General features: G+C 42.2%; 1 protein-coding gene across 1 annotated transcript in view; it reads right to left on the bottom strand.

Annotated features, from left to right (window-relative positions):
- Positions 1-14,354, bottom strand: part of IPO11 (importin 11) — a 280,310-nt gene that overhangs the window by 113,739 nt on the left and 152,217 nt on the right. The window contains exon 25 of the mRNA XM_019532129.1: positions 4,070-4,165. Coding sequence (XP_019387674.1) covers positions 4,070-4,165 — 96 coding nt within the window. The remainder of the gene's footprint in view (positions 1-4,069; positions 4,166-14,354) is intronic.

Here is a 14,354-nt window from a genome sequence, read left to right as displayed (position 1 = left end):
ACGCAGCAGTGCCACAGGGTTGCCGCCACCAGGTTGCTGGTGATGAGGACCCGGCCACGGTAGGAGAGGGTGGGTAAGCACCAGCACCACAGGTGGGCCTCCACCCCCTCCTCCAGGTCCTCCCAGTTGCGGTCTGCAAAGGCCGGCAGCCCCAGGAACACTCAGGGTTTTGAGGCCTACCCGGTGCAAGGCGAAACCCCCCCGGCAGGTCCAGGGGTGGTTTGCCAACCCACATCAAGAGCAGCAGTATGTCACTCATGCCCTAGTTGATGCAGGCCGACAACGAGCTCGTAGGTGCGCTGGCAGTCCCAGGGCCCACACATCCTCCTGGCTGCCCAGGAAGATTGTCACATCGCCTGCGTACGCCATCAGCCAGATCGGAGGGCTAGTAGTCGGGCCCAGTGGCAGGGCTAAGCCAGTCAGGCAATGTCACAGAGCGTGCAGCAGCGGTTTGATGGCCAGGGCATACAGCATGCCTGGCAGGAGGCAGCCCTGACAGATGCCCCAATGCATCAGGAATGGGGTGCACAGCATGCCATTCACCTTCAAGAGGCTGGAGGCATTGTGGTACAGGACCCGGAGTGCTGCAATGAAAAAAAGCTCGAAGCCAAAAAAGTCTTAAGGGTGCCGAGCAGGTACTGGTGGTCAATGTGATCAAAGGCTTTCTCCTGGTCCAGAGAAACCAAGCCGACATCCAGACCAAGAGCTCCGCAGCCATGAGCAGGTCAGACAGCAGGAACAGGTTGCCCTGGATGGTCTTGCCCGGCACACAGTGGCTCTGCTTAGGCCTGATAACAGAGAACATGACAGTGTGGAGCTGGTTTGCCAGGGCCTTTGCCAAGATCTTATACTCAGCACACAGAAGGGAGATGGGCTGCCAGTTGTTAAGGCAGCCAAGGTCCCCCTTCTCGGGCAGCAACGTGAGTACTGCCTGGTGGCAGCTAGTCAGCAGGGACCCATCAGCGAGGCTCTCACAGAAGACATGGAGGCGGCTGGCAGCCATCCTGGGTAGGAGAGGGTTAACTCCCACAGGGGCTGCTACAGGGGTAGAGAGGGGAAGTCTCAGACTGAAGCTGGGGACTGGAGGGGCCAAAACAGCCCCAAAAATCAGCCCCCGGGGGGGGGGCAGAACATCCCTGCAGGGGCTGAGGATATGTCCTAAGACAAGAAGAGATGGCAGAGACCAGGGTAAGCAGCTCTGGAGGAGGGAGGCAGTAGGAATAAAGGGAGAGCACAGGTTGGGGTGGGGGAGGAGCAGAGGCAAGACATGGTGCCAGAGCCCAGGGAAAAAAGCTCAGAAAGCAGGGAAAAGGGGCAGAGAGGAGGTCCCCAAGCACAGGCTAGGGAGAGGCAAAGGTTAGGGGGGTGGAGAGAGGAACGGGGGGCAGAGAGTCGGGGGGGAGGGAAATGTGCAAAAGGGACCTGAGCTGGAGGAGCTCAGAAGGGCGTCACCTGTTGGTGGCCATCTTGAAAGAGAGAAAGATCTAACAGACTCGTATATCATTACGCTTCTACATACTCAGGCTTTGCAAGTCATAAATCATCAAGTAGCATAGTGGTTGGCTACATACAGCCTCCGGGCGAGACATTTGACCAGGTCCATGGACATGGGGCATACAGGGTCTTTCAGCAGGAATGGCTTTCCCATGCCACTATGGGGAAAAGCAACAACAGCAGCTGGGCCCTACCACCTGTCTGCCCAAACAAGATCAATCCAGCCAACAGACTTAAAAGACTGCTGACCACTGAAGCAGCAGCTTGAATCAGTCTCCTTTTCCTTCCTTAATGAGTTCATTTGCCTCAGTGCAGAAGGCTTTTAACAAGTAACCATTCAGTTAATTTTTTAGTAACAGTTTGGTTACCTTTTGAAAAAGGTACAGACCATCTGGCCATGGCAGCTCAATGCTGCAGTTCCCAATAGTGGCACTTTTCCAGTGGTAAGAGTTGAGAAATAGAGTGCAGTGACGCACACATCATTGAAACAAACCATGGATGACAGAGAAAGAGACGTATGTTATTTTAACTTTTTATGAAACAAAAAATAGGGTCAGAAAATGGAAGCGAGGTAAAGTAACACCTCAAAACAAGAGAGCACCACAACAAACAGTTCAGCATGACAAAGTCTAAACAAAGAAAGGAAAATCAACAAGATACATTTTGGAATATGAAATGTAAAAATAACGAGGCAACATTAATTTTTAGTATGCTTTTTCTTTAGCCATATTCTCTTCATTCAAGATACTAATACTTAAGTCATGTGTCACAAATATATATACATATAATATGTAGCCACATATAACATGGTAATAAAAATGAAAGAGAGAACTTATGGTAAATATTTAAAATTAATGTAATTTCTCACTAATAACTTTTTTTAAACCATAACACTGAGAAGATGACTGGACGACATAACAAGATGAACAGCAGAATATTTTCTATTAGAAATAAAGACTAATTCTAGTTAATATTTTTAGTAATAAATTATCAGTGGTGGCTTCCCATCGCAAGACAGCAAACCAAAGCCTGTAATTGATTAAGATAATTCCTAATAACTATAAATAAAAAAAAAGTTTTATTTCATGAGTCAGCCAACTATCAGAAATTAACTAATGAACTAATTAACAAATGATAGAAATCTATAGGATTTCTATCATTTGAAACCACTGGCATAGAATATTTGATTTTCACTAAAACAAAGACCTGGGAAGTACTTTAAAATGCTCGCTTACAACGCTAAGGTTTCTTTTTTGTCAAATTATTTGAATTCCTCTTAACAAACAAGTGCTATTAAACATGTCATAAAAAATGATGATCTGGAATGTCATCTATTCTATTTATTTGCCATAATAAGATGCACATCTTTTTAAATGCCTCTTCCTTTGTGCTTTCATTTGAATTAAATTAGTCATTATAGACACTCTACTTCTAGAGTGGCTAGACCTTTGTGTGGAAGCACTGGTGTATTAACTCAGTTTTATATAATAGTTTGTTATATGCATTTTATTTGTGAAAATACAGAAGCTTTGTAATTATATAACTACCTATAAGCTGTCATTCAATGTATTCATTTTCAACATTCTACATTGAGTTTCTTCCAGCTAACATGTTCTATTCTTGGTTTCAGCTTAGTAGACATATTTCCATCTGAAAGTTTGAGCAAAACCAATATAGTTAATTTTGTTGAGCTGTATGTAAGCAGATGAATGCATTCCTACACAATATTATCAGAAATGCATACACAGCTTAAAAGTTTTAACCAGTAATAGGCCTAAATCCTGAGGGACTGCTGTGAAAAACATTAGTTTAAGGACTGATCTTTAGAAACAAGGTGCCCAGTGTGCAAACCAACAGTACAAGCTGGCTGGATACTATTTAAGCTTTGTCAAGAATGGTAGTCCATTATACTTAAACAGGTTCAGATAATGAAATTGAACTTAACATCCACTTTCCCTAATTTCCAAAATATAGCACAATAAGCAGTAGGGATGTTAAGTTAAATTTGAGCAACCAAGCACTTATAGGTTATTGTGGAACTTCTACATCAATGGACCATATAGACACATGTGTAAATAAGAGTGGTTTAGCAATTTTTTAGAATACATACTTTTAGAACTCTACTTACACATGTATAAACATATTTAAAACATAACAGTTTTTATTTATAAGAATCACAACCACATTTTATATAAAGTAGGATTATAAATATCAAGAATAAAATCAATTTAATATCTGTAATTAAATTTGATTCTTATTTTCCTCTTCCCTACTGCTATAAGCCTAATAAAATACTTAACAACATGTTATAAAAGCTCTACAATATATGAATATATGAATTGGAAAAGGAATGATGGAAAAACTATTATAGTGCACATGCGGTTTTTTCCAAGAGGTAAAAAACAAGCATGTGAAATTATACAAAATATTCCCATCATAAGATTCCATCTTTTTTAATTAAATCTTCTACTTACCCAAATATTAGTATTTGGTTTCAAACATATGGGAACAAAGTTGTAGGCAAATATTCTTGACAAAAGAATCTAGAGTAGTTTTTAAAAAAAACAATTCTTACCTCTCCATCTATTATCCCCCTGAACACAGACGGTAAAAGTGGTTGAAACATTTGAGGTCCCAACACTGGGTTTACTTTTAGGACATTTTCCACAACCTGTCAAAAATAGAACAAAGCACAAGTAAGATGCAATGAAAAACCACAACAGAAACTCCATGACTTGTATATACCATCTGATATGATTTTGATGGCAGAATTTTGGTTGCTACATAAACAATTAAAATGCGTATTTAGAATACTTTTTAGAAACATACAAAACTGAAAATGTTTTGAACTATATAAATATTCTATAAAACAGTTGTATAAGGGAGCTAATTTATATGTAAGTACTAAAGCTCTGATATATTTTTGAGTGTTTATCTGAAATTGAGAGAAATACCATATACAATTAAAGCCACAAAATACAACTTACAAACATTATAAAGAAAAAGTGTATTTGGGGGAGTCAGGTAGCAGAACAAGGTAAATTATCAGCTCCTATGCAGTGCGTTAGTTCTTTCTCCCACTGCCATAATGTCAGTAAATGTCTGAGTAGAAACACCAAAATGATCTAGCAGTGGTGGCTAACTTACGTACCTCCATAAGAGTTGTGAAAACCACCTATAATGCTGCCTACAAAAATTGCTTTGTGTAACATAGGCTGTAAGTCACATAGTTGAATACGCTGCATTTGTTACTGATTAGCAATTCTGTACTCCCTTCTCACCAAAAGCAAAATATTTGGACCAACACTTTATGCTGTTGGGCAAAATAAAAAAAATAGTAATTGTGAAATTTAATCTAAATAATTTTGTTTTAAATCACTTAAATGATACTGTCAAGGTTGTCACTCTCATCCTTTCAAGAGGCAAATTAGTAAATCACATAGTAGAGTTTTGTAACAATATATAATTTCCCTTCTACTGATCAGTCATCAGACCTTACTTTCTGGCTATTAAGGATTATATATATATTTCTGTCAAAAACAAAAATATGGCAGGAACTATTCTCAACATAAAAAGGACGAAGTAGTATTAAATCAAATGTAACAGATGTTGCAAGCCTTTTGCACACTGACATTTTCTTCATAATCCTCTCTATCTTTCTAAATTTCAGAAAGCACCACTCAAACTTTGAAACAAAGTTCTCATGAACATAAATCTATTTTGTTGGAAGATGGCTGGAAGCCAATGTGGGAAATCATAAGCATGAGAGAGTGTTAGGTTGACAATATTTGGATCTTGGGAAGCACTGGATTTGCAGCTGAAACAAGGCTTTAATCTGTGGCTTCAGCAAAGCTGCTCACCACAAGGCAGACTGATATATTAAAAGTAACATTGCAAAACACTTAGGCAAGCAGTTCCCTAACAATGGGGTAGTGTGTAGGATATATGGTATAAGAAGAACAAGATGCAGCCCACCAGCTATCATCAGGAGATAAAGCAGAAGCAAGACCTTGGAGATGAAGGAGGAGTCAGCAAGAAATGGCGATTGACTGAGAGAAGCCAGATACACAGTCTTACGCATGCACTCATAGCAAAAAGGCATGTAAATGAATGAAATGCACAGGCAATTCCATACTAATGAAGTAAAAACAGTAAACAGAGGCGGAGCTTGAGACAGGATGCGAGATGGGTGGAACAAAGGAGGGGCAAAGGTGAAGTAAATGTTAATGAAAATTAACCAAGGTGTATAAAATGTAAAAAGAACTAATGTTCACTGCGGCTTCCCAGTTTCACAGGCTGTTCATCTGTGAAAGAGCTAGTCCAAAGCTGTCTCCATTCTGAATAAAGCTGTTGCGAGCAATGTGTGCTGGTGTTTGCTACCTGCTTGCTCTGGCAAATGAGTAACAGGATCCATGAGCAATTGGATCGTCGTTTCCCTAGTTGCTGGGCACCGCACAGAGTCAGGGTCTAACAGAGAGTAAACATCTAAGAAGACTTCGAGTGCTTTCTGTATCAAAGAATTTGTAAGAAGGAAAAATCTCATACCTGTGTTGAAAGAGAGAACAACTGAGATATGGCAAAATTAAGTGACCTAATTAAGATCACCCAGTGAATTTATGAGAGACCTGGAAGGAGAACTTGAGCCTCCTGAGAACCAAGATATATATATGGCTGTACTACAGGGTAAATTAGTCTGTACTGAAATCAATGCTCTAGAGGTACCACAGCTAGCTCAGGTCTCTCTACATAACACTGCAATGACTTCTGTGACTTTAGCATAGACATATCATTAGACCCATGTCATATCTGTTAGCTTGGAATTGACTACCATTTCCCAATGTACAGCATGCAATAATTCAGGGAACAGCCCCACCCTTAAACAAATGACTTAGCTTTGTTAACGTTCATGATTTCAGCAACAGCTGTGTAGCCCAAGAAACATGTTAATTACCAGTTAAGGACTCACAGACCAGTGGTGAAGCCGATCAGGAAACTTGTCAATTGATAATTAAGGATTCACAGACCGACAGTGGAGCTGACCAGGAGTTTGTTAATTGAAACTTAAGGACTTTGGATAATAGAACCCATGGCTGAATGAAGCAGGTTCCCCCTTGGAAGGGGAACCGGAGTGTTGGCTGAGAGTAAGCCAGAGCAACAGGGCAGTTTCCTGCGCGGAGGCATAGGCACGAGAGAGGGGTAGTTTTCCTCAGGGACAGCAGATAGAGGTGTTTTTGGGATGTTGTGAGTGAAGCCAGCACAGCTCTCTCTGGGACAGGTACACAATGTTACTTAGAGACTTCGAATGAGTGAGCCAGGGACAAGATGTATATGCAATATCCTGAGTAATGTATCTTACTATTAGAATCCCATTCATTCCAAACAGGGGTGAGGGAAAAGAAGCTTATAAGCCACAAGCAGCCATCTATCCACAGCAGAGGGCAGGAAGAGCTGCAGTTTGTGTCTCCTGGATATAAGGAAGTGTGACTAAGCTTGCATAAACATACTATACTAGCGGGAGCCTGAACCTGTGTCAGCTGCAGGAGATAGCGGTAATACGGGGAGTGGCATATTGTAGCACTTATTAAAACTGGAAGCTTTCCACCTGCGTGTTTTATGTTTGTTACGCCTATCAAGCCGTGGCAGGAGAGAATGAGCACAGGCACGGGAGGCAGGACCAAACGTGTCTCTTTGATCGATCCAGGAAACCTGCTCATAAATAATTACCATTAAAACACTACTGTTTGCTATGAATTACCACACTGTTATCTAATATACCACACTTTCTTGCATACTACAAACATTTCCCCCCAAAACTAACCCACCAAAACTGGGGTGCAAGTATTAAGTGGGAAAGCTGTTCTCTACATTAGACAATAAGCATGCCCAGACAGACTGTGCATGTTATGCAGCTGCTCAGATGTTTCCTGCTTGTCTGGCTCAGTGGCGCCCTTGGTTAACCCTCTAACAAACAGAGCTAATGTCTGAGCACTGTAGCTTGTGCCCAAAACAGCAAGCGAGCTGACTGTACTATTTTGATGATACCTGTGATGTGGAAACAACACTTTATTCACAAGAACTTAAGTAAAGAACTTTTTACAGTAAAGAACTAACAGCTACATCAGGAAGTTCCTGCTCCCTACTGCCTCACTCAGACTCTCTCCTGGGATGCAACATTTCCTAAACACACTATGTTTTCAGGACTTATTCTAAGGAAGCATACACACATCCAAATAATTTGGGAGAATTCTCCCAGGTTTGTTCTGATAGAAAAACTTACCTAAAGCTGCATGTATAGAGATTCAATTACTGAGGCCCTGAAAAGTGGACAGTTTGCAGTGCTGACACTGTCCAGCCAAGGGGGTTCTTGTGCATACATCTCAGCATGTGCTGCAGGCTCCCTTAGTTTGCTTGATGCCAGATGGCAGCAGTGCATAGGGCAGCCCTGACTAGCTGACCCAGACAGCTCATGGTCAGCCTGTTTCCCTGCAACACAATGTGGGGACTGTGAAGGAGGAAGATTCTGCTCTCACTGTCTCCCTAGTTGGGGGCAGGGGGAGATCCCAGTTGAAGCACTATGTTGGGATCCACCTGACAAACAGAGGGAAGAGCTTCTTCACAGAAAGGTTCGCTAACTTAGTGAGGAGGGCTTTAAACTAGGTTCGCCACGGGATGGAAACTAAAGCCCTGAGGCACATGGTGAAGTAGGACACCTGGAGGGCAGTAGGGGGCAACAGGGGAGGTGCTCTCATTGCCCTAATTTCATAGATTTCATAGACATTTGGGCTGGAAAGGACCCTGGAAGATCACTGAGTTCAGCCCCCTGCCCCAGGGGCAGGAAGTCCGGAAGAATCAACTAGTTACTTCAGGTGTCTGTACACCAATGCATAGAGCCTAGGAAACAAGCAGGAAGAACTGCAAGTTTTTTCAGTCATGGAACTATGACGTGATTGGAATAACAGAGACTTGGTGGGATAGCTTGCATGACTGAAGTACTGTCATGGATAGGTACAAACCACTGAGGAAGGACAGACAGCAGCAGAGATGAGGAGGAGTTGCACATTCTGAAAAAGAACCATATTATTGCTCAGAGTTCCAGTATGAAACTGGAGAAAGGCTTGTTGAGAGTCTCTGGGTTAGTGTCAGAGGGGAAAGCAACAAGTGCAATGTCGTGATGGGAGTCTGCTATAGACCACCAGACCAGGAGGATGTGGTAGATGAGGCCTTCTTCAAACAGCCAGCGGAAGCTTCCCAATCACAGACCCTGGTTCTCATGGGGCACTTCAATCACACTGACATCTGCTGGGAGGGTAATACAGCACTGTGCAGGCAATCCACAGAGTTTTTGGAGAGTGTTGGGGACAACTTCCTGGTGCAAGTTTTGGAGCAGCCAAATAGGGGCCATGCTCTTCCTGACCTGCTGCTCACAAACAGGGATGAATTGGTGAGGAACGTAGTAGTAGATGGCAACTTAGGCAGCAGTGACCATGAGATGAGAGAGTTCAAGATCCTGCAGAAGGAAAGGATGGAAAGCAGGAAAGTAAGGACCTTGGACTTCAGAAAAGCAGCCTTCAACTCATTCAGGGAACTTATGGATTCCCAAAGGATCCTTCCCAATCTGAGGAAAAGAGAAGTCCAGGAGAGCTGGCTGTACTTTAAACAAGCCTTACTGAGAGTGCAGGAAGAAACCATCCTGATATGCAGGAAGACTAGCAAGTATGGCAGAAGACCAGCTTGGCTTAGCAGGGAACTCTTCAGTAAACTAAATCACAAAAAGGAAGCTTACAAGAAGTGGAAACTTAGAAAAGCAAATAGGGAGGAGTATACAAGAGTATTGCTCAGGCATGCAGGGATGAAGTCAGAAAGGCTTCAGGAAGTGTGATTTGGAATTGCAGCTAGCAAGGGATATGAAGGGGAACAAGAAGGGGTTCTACAAGTATGTTGGCAGCAAGAGGAGAATCGGGGAAGTATGGGTCCCTTACTGAATGGAAAAGGCAACCTTGGGACAGAGGATGCAGGAAGGCTGAATGCTCAATTTTTCATCTGTCTTCACAGGCAAGGTCAGCTCCTGGACTACAGCACCAGGCAGCACAGCTTGGGGAGGAGGTGAGCACACCTCAGTGCCGAAAAAACAGGTTAGGGACTATTTAGAAAAGTTGGACATGTACAAGTCCATGGGGGCAGATGGGATGCACCTGAGAGTGCTGAGTTGACTGATGTGATTGTAGAGCCATTAGCCATCATTTTTGACAACTCACAGTAATCAGGAGAGGTCCCAGATGATTGGAAAATGGCAAACATAGCGCCCATACTTAAGAAAGGGAAAAAGGAGGAACCAGGAAACTACAGATAGTCACCTTCACCTCAGTCCCTGGAAAAATCAGGAAACAGATCCTCAAATAATCCATTTCTAAGCACTTGGTGGACAAGGTAATTAGGAACAGTCAGCATGGATTCACCAAGCTGATTACCTTCTATCGTGACTGGATCTGTGAATGCAGGGAGACCAATGGATGTGGTATACCTTGATTTCAGCAAGTCTTTTGATACAGTCTCCAACAACATTCTCACGGCAAGCAAAGTAAGTATGAGCTGGATGAATGGATCATAAGGTGGAAAGAAACCTAGATGGAACATCAGGCTTGGAATGTAGTAATCAATGGCTCAATGTCTATTCGGCAGCCGCTATCGATTGGAGTGCCCCAGAGGTCAGTTCCAGGGCCAGTTTTATTCAATGTCTTCATCAACAACTTGGAAAATGGCTTAAAGTACACCCTAAGCAAGTCTGCAGATGACACCAAGCTGGGGGGAGTAGTAGATACGCTGGAGGGTAGGGCTAGAATTCAAAGTGACCTAGACAAATTGGAGGATTGGTCCAAAAGAAATGTCATAAGGCTCAACAAGGACAAGTGCCAAGTCCTGCACCTAGGATGGAACAATCCCATGCACCAGTACAGGCTGGGCACTGACTGGCTTGGCAGCAGCTCTGCAGAAAAGGACCTTGGGGTTACAGTGGATAAAATAAGCTGAATATGAGCCAGCAATGTACCCTTGTTGCAAAGAAAGCTAAAAGCATACTGGGCTTGCATAGGTAGGTGTGTTGCCAATAGGTCAAAGGAAGTGATTATTTCCCTCTATTCAGCACTGATGAGGCCACATCTAGAGTACTGTGTTCAGTTTTGGGCACCCACTAAAGAAAGGATGTGGACAAATTGGAGGGAGTCCAGAGGAGAGCAACAAAAATGGTGAGGGGGCTGGAGCACATGACTTATGAGGGAAGACTGATGGAACTGGGCTAATTTAGTCTAGAGAAGAACAGAATAAGGGGGGATTTAATAGCAGCTTTCAACTACCTGTAGGGGATTTCAAAAGAGGACAGAGCTAGACTGTTCTCAGTGGTGGCGGATGACAGAACAAGGAGCAACAGTCTCAAGTTGCAGCAAGGGAAGTTGAGGTTGGATATTAGGAAGAATTTCCTCATCAAGAGAGAAATAAAATGCTGGAACAGGTTACCCAGAGAGGTGGTGGAATCTCCATCCTTGGAGGTTTTTAAGATCTGGCTAGACAAAGCTTTGGCTAGGATCATCTAGTTGGGGTTGATCCTGCTTTCAGAAGGGGGTTGTACTAGATGGCCTCCCAAGGTCCCTTCCAACTCTCATTTTCTATGATTCTATGTTCTCTTCTGAAACAAGCCACAGAACTTAGAGACATTTGCTCTCCAAGAAAAAACTCTCCTGGGAGTGTTTTAATACTGGTTGTTCCCAGGTTATTTTTGTCCAGGAGGAGCCATTTTTGCTTTGGGAGAAAAATCCTGAACATCTGTAGTCATGGTTTCTCCTAGAAGAGCAGTGATTCTCCCAGAAGTAGCTATGAGGCCTTTGTCATAGTTGGCCAGAACTCTGAGAAAATCTTCTTGACATTCTGCCTTCCAAAAAATGTGCATGTTTTATATGGGTGTGTTCTCAACATGAGACAATATAGTATTTAACACAAAAATAGCCATGATAATTCCACAATATTTGTAGTCGAATAGTGATTTTTAATTGCAAAGCATGCAAGTATTTTATTGCGCACCTTCATAATGCTTCTCTGTTTTAAGTATCAGGAGACAGCTACTAAACACGGAGAGAGGGCAGGAGAATTTTCAAAGGGCACAAAAACAGCTGGGCACTTAAGGCTCACTGAGTTTCTAAAGGAAGAAGGGCTTTTGAAAATCTCACCTTTATATCTATGCTCACCATTTAAATTATGATGTTTCACAAATGTTATTACATTTATTTAGATTTAATCTGTTTATTAAAACACTAACCAGTTGCCTGTCAAGAATGACGGGGGGGGGGGGGGGGGGGGGGGGGGAGGGGGCAGGAGGAGGACGGGCTGGGATGGAGTGCCACCGCCTACCACCCCATGCTGCTGGTGTCCTGCTTCTTGCAGGGACCATGCCTTGGCACTAGCTTCGGCTTTCCCACCCCCTGTCCAGTCCTTGGTACTGCCCACAGGCAGTAGGGCTGGGGAGCTGAGGCCAGCCCCCACCTACTGTCTGGTCCTCAGCATGACTTCGGGATCATGGCGGCACTCCCCCATGCTTGGAACACTCTGAAGAATGCGAATAAAGTGTTATGGACAGACAAACAAACACCATGGCTCTTCTAGTATTAGAATATACACAGTTACAAATGAAACTGATAGGAGAGTTCTAGAAAGTTGTGTGTGAAAGCTACATATGGAAGTCAAAGTTATAAAGTACATGTATATTGACCATAAAGCAATATTACAAAAATCTTTATGTAGATAAACTCAAGCTATTAACTGTATTAACAAAAACCCAACTATCCAAGAAAAAGCAACAACAAAAAATACCGAGACAGCCAATTAACCAAAACAACAGAACAGCTTCTACTCCTCAAACCTCAGACACACATGCCAAAAACTTTCAAATACCTTTTTCTAAAGGGAAAGTGTACAGAGCCATAAAACAGGGAATCAGAAGTTAAAAACTAATCTTTACTAATATTTGCATGAATTTAGCCATTTTTTCTGACAGAAACTTCATCCCTCAATTATGAAAGCCATTCAATTATTAGCCAACTGTTTTAAAAATAAGTTAACAAAAGAATTGTATGTGGCCAGTGTCAGAGAGGTAAGAACAGAACAAAGTTCCCTAATATTTCAAATCCAGACATTCTTCATTCAGTCATACAGATTTTCAGCATAAACCTGCTGGATTTGTGGATGGCAGAAAAACGACACAAAATGCCTTACTTCCTACTTTAGTTAAGGAAAGAGGACAAGATTTCAGAATGCTAATATTTTACTGTAGTCTCACAAATAGTTATGTAACCTAGTAACAAAAGATGCTCCAAATTGGCTGATTAGGGACCTACCAAAATCAAGGATGCAGGCTACCAATTTTACAGGTAGAACACAGGGCCGGCCATTTTCTTGGGCTTATCATGGTGGGCTTCCCCCATGCCTTTGATTGGCTGGGGGGGGCAGTGGCCCCACCCTTCACCACTGATTGGCTAAGAGGGCTGTCCTTTGCGAGGTTGTGCCCCTTCCTGCTGATTGGCATAGAGGGGTGGGGCAGAATAGCAGGCAGCCCTCTTAGCCAATTAGTTACAAGAGACAGGTACAGCCGCCATCTTGGCTCCTCCCCTTCACACTAGTGACACACCCCACTCCTTGTGGGCCAGGTTACAGCAGCCGTGATGACTGCGGGAGCCAGCATTTTATTTTTGGTAAGTTCTTTTCCTTTGCAGATTTTGCAGACAATACCCATTTCATGGACAATACCCCACTGACTGAGTAGGTCCCTACTGTGTAGGTCTCTCACCTTGGAGAGATATTAGGTTGGTAGCTCAAGTAGTAGATTTCTACATTGGGAATATGAAGGCTAGTGCTGGTTTAGAATTAAGGCAATGATTTATGGTTGCATGTAACAGAACCAGTTTTTTTTAACTGCCATATGAAAGAAGACTATAATCCTCAGCAAGAAAATATTAATTAAAACAGACTTTATAATGAAAGAAATAACTGTATCTGTGCACTAAAACTTAATGGATGTTTTACATTTTGTTCATTTATCATTTACTTTGTATATTGATTTTTCTTTCTTTAGTTGGTTTGCGATTAAGGAGTAATGTCCTTTAACCTTCACATAAAACACGTGAAGTTAGAGATACTTTCAATATACATGGGATGGTTAAAGTACATTATCAGCCAAAATTTTAATTAAGAAAATACTTTTATATAACTGCTTAATTGCCATAGTTCTTGGCATGAAATAAGAAATTACTATAAATTACAAATAAGAATAAATAATTGATCACAAAGAAGAAAAAAGATACAAGAAACATATAATAAATTTGAGATATAACTTAGCCTTTACACACTGGTTAATTAGCCCACAGACATCTGTTTTCACATTTAATTATGAGACTTAGGGCAACAAACGTGCCCTATCTGTGAGATTTCTGCCTAGTTTTTAAAGTAGCCTAAAATAAGTTTGATTATTTTAAAAAGTACCCTTCTGAACAACTATTTCATGCCACCAACTCACAGGCCTTTTTTTTTTTTTTTTTTTTAAATCTCAATTTGAAATTTTATTCAACAAGACAAATTCCTGCAAGGTTTGGTTTGAGTAACAATAGTGACGTTCCTTGGGGTTCTTTGTCTTAATTTGGTCTCTTAATATTGTTTCACAGATTTCATAGACATTAGGGCTGGAAGGGACCTCGGGAGATCATCAAGTCCAGCCCCCTGCCCAAAGGGCAGGAAGTCAGCTGGGGTTATAGGATCCCAGCAAGATAAGCATCCCATTTACTCTTGAAGGTGTTCAATGTAGGTGCTTGAACCACCTCCGC

The sequence above is a fragment of the Crocodylus porosus genome, unplaced genomic scaffold (genome assembly GCF_001723895.1).
Source record: "Crocodylus porosus isolate Cpor-Errol unplaced genomic scaffold, CroPor_comp1, whole genome shotgun sequence".
In the NCBI taxonomy this organism is placed as follows: Eukaryota; Metazoa; Chordata; order Crocodylia; family Crocodylidae; genus Crocodylus; species Crocodylus porosus.
The sequence above is the reverse complement of the archived record's forward strand: the minus strand, read 5'-3'. Positions and strand labels throughout refer to the sequence as shown.